The sequence below is a fragment of the Neolamprologus brichardi genome, chromosome 5, assembly GCF_056152115.1.
Source record: "Neolamprologus brichardi isolate AB-2024 chromosome 5, ASM5615211v1, whole genome shotgun sequence".
NCBI classification, from domain to species: domain Eukaryota; kingdom Metazoa; phylum Chordata; class Actinopteri; order Cichliformes; family Cichlidae; genus Neolamprologus; species Neolamprologus brichardi.
Window position 1 is genome coordinate 21,079,363 of NC_142108.1, and position 6,270 is coordinate 21,085,632.

Here is a 6,270-nt window from a genome sequence, read left to right on the forward strand (position 1 = left end):
AGAATAGGTGTTACTTTTAAAGATTGGCTGTGTGACAGGCAAAAAGTGTCAAATGTAGGAGACTGCAGACAGGATTAGACTAGCAACACAGAACCTCAGTCTCAGTGAAAATTTACTAAACCAAAATGTTTTTTCTGAAGTTTTTTTTCCCTTACTTCCCTTAAAAATGTTTTCCTGTTTACTTTAAATGGAATGTAGTTTAGTTTGAAAAGTATACTGTTTTGTTTCAGTTAGTCTTCATCATTCTTCTAGGTTTTTTTAATTGTTATTTTTTAAATGGATGTAACTTAGTTAGTGATGTAACACATTTTGATGATTTTCTGTGATCTCATATTGTAACATTCTAAAACTCACAGACTCACACTTCCAACTGAAAAAAAAAACTCCTCATAGATTTACTTTACTAAGCTGACCTGGTTACCAATAGACATGTCGAAGAAGACAGAACAGGGAAAAACTTGCACAGACTTAAATTTTCACAGAAGAGAAATGGAGAAAAAGATGAGCAACTCGGTATGCACAGCCCTGAACAAATTCCATCAGGATGGAAAACTGTGTGATGTGGTGCTCGTAGTGGACAATGTTATGTTTGACGCCCACAAGATCATCCTCAGTAGCTGCAGCTCATACTTTTGGTGAGTAGGTTATCTCAGCAGGAACAAAGTATCAGCAAGAAACTCCGTGAGTAACCAAATTCAAAGGTACATAATGTCTCTGATTGTGAAAACTAATACAAAATACAGTTTAAGTCATAATTTTCAAGTCCTTCTTTCTATTTAGAAGAGGGGTCTCAAACTTAAATGAGCTGTGGGCACGGTCACCTCACTGGATGGCTGCTTTCGTAGTGCAAAAAGTAGTGCAAAAAAACAAACAAGAAAAAACCCACAAATATTTCCAAAAATGTAGTGTTTGGTTTGTTTTTTTAAATTTGAAAAACAAAAACACCTAAAAACGTGAACTGAAATGTTTTTCTCTCACTCTTAACTAACTAAATTAAACTTTCATTAAACTACCAAATAAACAAATTGGTACTCTCTTTCTGGCCAGACATGTGGCAGGACTTCTGCAATAGTTTTGTTCGTGTTTAACAAAATAAAAATGCAGACATAAGCATTCACATTAGCTTTTAACTGCTAGTGAAGATTGTTTTCTTTACAAAAACTCTCTCACTGAACTAACACAGCCGATCCCTCAACATGTATCTAATCTCTGCTCATATTGCCTTCATATTAAATAATGATTTGCTTTTTAAAGAAGTTATTTTAACATTGCACTCAACAACAAACAAATCCTCCCTAACAAAAAAAGTAACTTCAAGGGCCAAACTGCACTATATTTCTTCACATCAATATATGACCCACAAGTAGGGGTGACGTAGGCCGCAAGTGGTCCGCAGGCCACGAGTTTGAGACCCCTGATTTAGCTTTGGTCAGCCTTTCTTGGTTGTTTGGCCTTCACTATACCGACTGTGGTATGTGTGACAACATAAGTTCCTCAAGGCTTACGATTAATGGGAGTGTTTGTTGTGGTATTACAACGTGTGGTATGGGAAAGAATCCTGGTCCAACAGATTATACAGTATGGGATGTTGAAACTTGAAGTCAGCACTGCAAAAAGTCTACCTTAAAACCATGATGGAGACAACTTTTGTCTTGCAGCAAAACTTCTACAAAGATTTGCATGGTCATAGAAGTGTTAAATGTCCTTGTAAGATATTTTTAACCAAATTAAATTTCCATTTTATCAAGAAAAAAGTATTTATTCAAAGCATATATATATAATTATATATTTTTGAATATGTATCAAGGGGCACCTGAAATTTTACTCATGCAAAGCCAAAGAGCACTTTTTCCTGTTTATTTGCTTTTAACCCCCAAAACAAACTAAAACCAAACAAACTCGGTTTTTCATTTGTGAATATCTAGAGGTCCTTTGAGATAAATAAAAAACCAAACAAACCAAAAAAAACCCCACAGTCACATGTATGTGTAAAAAGTCTTTTGTGCAGCCACCTTTTTTATTTGTGCAGCACTTTGATGTAACCACACCTACAAGAAGAACCACTCTGGAAGTGGCGACACACTCACTGGAGGTTAATTGTGTGCAGATCCATCAGAGTTCAATACTTTAATAGTTCCCAGGATTGGTACATTTTTAACTGTCAGGACCTGTCGTGACCTTTCGCACCTTCTCCTCTTGGTAGGGTTGCAAATCTGTGTATCATTGAAGAACCAGCTAGAAATGGAGTTTGGTCAGAACGATAAGTGACCATTAATATATCTGTGGGCACTTGAATTCCATCACATTTCTAAATCTGCTGTTAGTCTGACTACAGGATATCCTCACATATTTAAGTAAGTGATAATTCCACTGAGTAAAGAAAAGAAACAAAAGTTTTTGTGTTCAGATATACTTAAGGTACCTAATGTGAAGGTTCTCATATTGCACAAACATAAACATTTTATTATTACACTGAAAAAGACCCTTGGAAGTGATGAAATATTTCTCCCACTGAAAACGCTACGTCCAGATGAACACAATCAACTTTTTTGGGATTTCCTTACTTGGATGATGCATGCATCAAGACATTATATTAGATTGCAGTTACTAATTCATTAATGTGTACATTAATATTTCAGCTGGAGAAAATGTTATTTACTTAAATGTAAGCTTTATTTTTAATACTAAAGCATAATCTAGCACTAAACTAATATTATATACTTCCTGAAAACCTGATGTCCTCTAAATCCCACAGCACTCTCTTCACTGGAGCCTGGGCCACTCCGGAGAAGCGGTTGTACACCATTCCCGGCGTGTCATCTGAGATGATGGACGTCATCATCAATTACGCCTACACCAAATCTGTTCCTCTGACAGAGGATAACGTGGTGCCCATTTTAGCAGCTGCAGACCAGTTCTTGGTCCCGGGGATAATTCAGGCCTGCTGCTTCTTTCTGGAGGACCAGCTGTCTCCAGAGAACTGCATTGGCATCTGGAAGTTGGTGAACTTCTACTACTGCCCTGAACTGAGGAAAAAGGTCTTCTTCTACATCCTGCATCACTTTGAAGAAATCATCGGTATCACAGAGGAGCTGCTTGATTTCTCTGAGCAGCAGCTAGCCGCTGTACTTGAGAGCGATCACCTCAACGTGAAATGTGAAAACAGAGCATTTGAAGTCATCCTCTTGTGGATTGACCATATGCCTGACCAAAGACAAGGAAGTGTCTCTGTGTTGCTGCCCAAGGTAACTTAACCACAAATCAACTGTAGCTGTAGTCAGCTTAATAAAACATGTAGTCCAGGCACCATAACTGGCCTGGTGACTTGATGTAATACCAGATTGTACCACATGATCGTAAAGTAAGTCAGCATAAAATGGGGTTACGGTTAAAAAGAAATGTCAAATGTTATAACAGCAGAATATTATATCTGAAAACATATCAACACATATGTTAAATTGCTCCCCACTAGTGGTTTAATTTGAATTACAATCTGTTTAGTCAGCAATTGGATCATTTTGTGTGAAAATCAGTGTGATTCCGCAACGCACTTGTTTTTTTTTTTTTTACACTTAAAGCAAAAAAAAAAAATTAAGAGGAGTGACATTTTTTCATTGAGGTCATTATGAGATCACATTAAGCTGCATGTGACTTAGTTATAAATTAGCCTGAAACCTTTGCCTTAAACCCTCATTCTTTGTTTGTCCAGGTACGTCTCACCTTGATGACCTCTGAATACTTCCAAAACAGCATCATGAACAATGCCATGATAAAGAACAATGCTGAATGCATGTCCATCATCAAGGAAGTACTGGAGGTGTTTCAAGCTCGTGGTCTCAACAGACGTCCACAATTCGTTTACAGTAGCTTGCTGAGCCGGCCACGTCTGCCTTCTTCCATCTTATTGGTCACTGGAGGCAAAAATCGCTCCACTGCACGATGCAGCTATGAGGCATATGATTACCGAACTAACAGCTGGGCCACTGTGGCCTGTGACATTCCTCGTGCTCACCACGGAGCCGTTACCCTGGACGGCTTTGTCTACTTAATTGGTGGCTGCAACCGTGAAACTAACTTGAAAACTGTGCAAAGACTTGATCTCAGCAGCTCTACATGGCAACTTGTGACACCCATGTACAATGCCCGGTGCTATGTCAGCGTTGTTGTGCTGAATGGATGCATTTACGCCATGGGAGGCTTCAACGGAGAAATTACCCTGAGCAGTGTTGAGTGCTACAAGCCTGAGACTGACCAGTGGACCGTCGTGGCAAGAATGAATGCACAGCGAGCTGCAGCCAGTGCTGCAGTTCTGCATGGAAAGGTAGGTGCAAGGAGACATGACTGAAAGCAGTGACCAAACTATGTTGTTTTCACTTCATTGTTCAGTCTGACAACATATTTCTTTAAGCCAGACTATAGGAACAATTTAATGACTTTTCAGGCTCAGTGAATGGTGTAATATCATCCCAGAAACAACTACTCCCATCAGAATAGAGATTTTTCTTTCATTTAGAGCACCATTCTATTGATTTGACACTTCTCTCCAAGGTGGACCCAAACAAAGCCACTATTAAAGAGATAACATATGCCCTTAAACTGTTTTCCAATTATTTTCCCTTGAATTTGTAACCTCTCTCTGTATGTCCTGTAAAAATGCAGTAATTGTTGATATTCCATTTCGTTTTCCGCTATTAGATAATATATCTTTATTCCTGAACCTGCCTACCAAACTCTGACTAGCTCTTCGTGGATAATTAGCTACTTTCCCTTTCAGCTGCTTCCTTTTACCGCAGGTTAATTTCTCTTAATCCTTTCTACAGGTTTATATCTGTGGGGGTTTCTATCAAACTTATAGCCTCCCTACAGCTGAATGCTACAATCCAGACACCAACCTGTGGACCACAATTGCTCCCATGATGTGCAGCCGAAGAGGCCTAGGAGTTATTGCTTACAAAAACCAGATATATGCAGTAAGTGTACCACAGTAATTTTATTGTACTCTAGAGTAACTTTGCAAGATTCACAGTTTAAAATAATTGTTATTTCTCTTAAACTGAGCCTAGGCGCAGCTCCCAGTTCATTGCTTAGTAGTTAATGTAGATTGCATACATAAAATCATGAACTGTGCATAGCCAAACACCTACACAAGCTGAAAGAAACATACCACCATGAATCCGACTTTAGCATTATAGGGCATAGATTGCATGACATAAATCATCCACAGTCCCCTCACGGTAGTTGTCAAATCTAAAAACTATCCTGGTGCTTTGTTGTCTGTTGCATGTCTTCTTCTTCCTTTACTTCATGTTCCTTTCTCAGGAGCCTCATTTAGACTCTGGTCACTGGGGTTATGTCATTTAAAGTGCTGAAGGTTAGAACGTGAATACAGAGAAGTTATTCAGACTTACTAACAAATCTTTCCTAGTGGCCACTAGCAGCATTGCAGTGAGGAAAAAAAATGTCCGAAAGAGTTGTATTTCATAGTTTTTTTTTATTCAGTGGCACTTCTTTCTTCTGAAACTATGAACTCATGCCACTCTCCCACTCCCAGGTTGGTGGCACCATTAATGGGTACACTCCACTGCGTATTGTTGAGGCCTACAACACTATCACCAACAGATGGCGCGTCCTGCCATCTATGCGTCACCCTCGCAGCCACTTTGGAATTGAGGTTGTGAATGACCAGCTCTTTGTGGTCGGAGGATATGATGGCTTTCACCCTACGTGTTCTGTGGAGCGCTACGATGGGGAGGCTGGTTGGTGGTACAGGACCTCAGACATTGCGGAGTACCGCAGTGGCCTGAGCTGCTGCGTGCTACATGGATTCTACAGCTTGGCGGAAAATTTGTTCCCTCGTGGTCCCCTAATGCTGCCCAACGTGGATGACGAAGGTGGAACCTTCTGACTTCAGGTTGCCTGTTATCATAGTAGCATTTTAATTAATTAATAATAAAAATATTTTGCATTATTATTACTTTATCTCTATATTTTTATGTTTTATGTGTATTGTATTATAGTACGATTTTGGTCAGATTTATATATCATGGATAAGTATACATACATACATACAGTATATATAAAGAGAAAGTGGGATAGTGAGGGAGCTAAAGAAATTAGGCAGGACTACTGGGAGGCTGGTTATACAGCAAAAAGAGACATAGCAAATGCACCTCTACCTCTAAAGCAGGGGTCTCAAACTTAAATGAGCTGTGGGCCAATGCTGGCCCCGTCATCTCATTGGAGGGCAACTTTAGTACAAAAGAAACAAAC

The 6,270-nt window shown here is 39.2% G+C and overlaps 1 protein-coding gene across 1 annotated transcript; it reads left to right on the forward strand.

Annotated features, from left to right (window-relative positions):
- The first annotated feature begins 319 nt into the window (after positions 1–319).
- On the forward strand, positions 320–5,927 carry LOC102786019 (kelch-like protein 10). The gene is made up of 5 exons (XM_087840863.1): positions 320–635; positions 2,756–3,245; positions 3,710–4,321; positions 4,821–4,970; positions 5,552–5,927. The coding sequence occupies exons 1-5, from the start codon at positions 430–432 to the stop codon at positions 5,903–5,905; spliced, it is 1,812 nt and encodes a 603-aa protein (XP_087696989.1). The 5' UTR covers positions 320–429; the 3' UTR covers positions 5,906–5,927.
- Positions 5,928–6,270: the final 343 nt, after the last annotated feature.

Coding starts and splice junctions, on each gene's coding strand:
- LOC102786019 (XM_087840863.1), top strand. CDS start 430: ATGTCGAAGAAGACAGAACAGGGAAAAACTTGCACAGACTTAAATTTT. Junction 636..2,755: donor AGCTGCAGCTCATACTTTTG/GTGAGTAGGTTA, acceptor TAAATCCCACAG/CACTCTCTTCACTGGAGCCT. Junction 4,971..5,551: donor ACAAAAACCAGATATATGCA/GTAAGTGTACCA, acceptor TCCCACTCCCAG/GTTGGTGGCACCATTAATGG.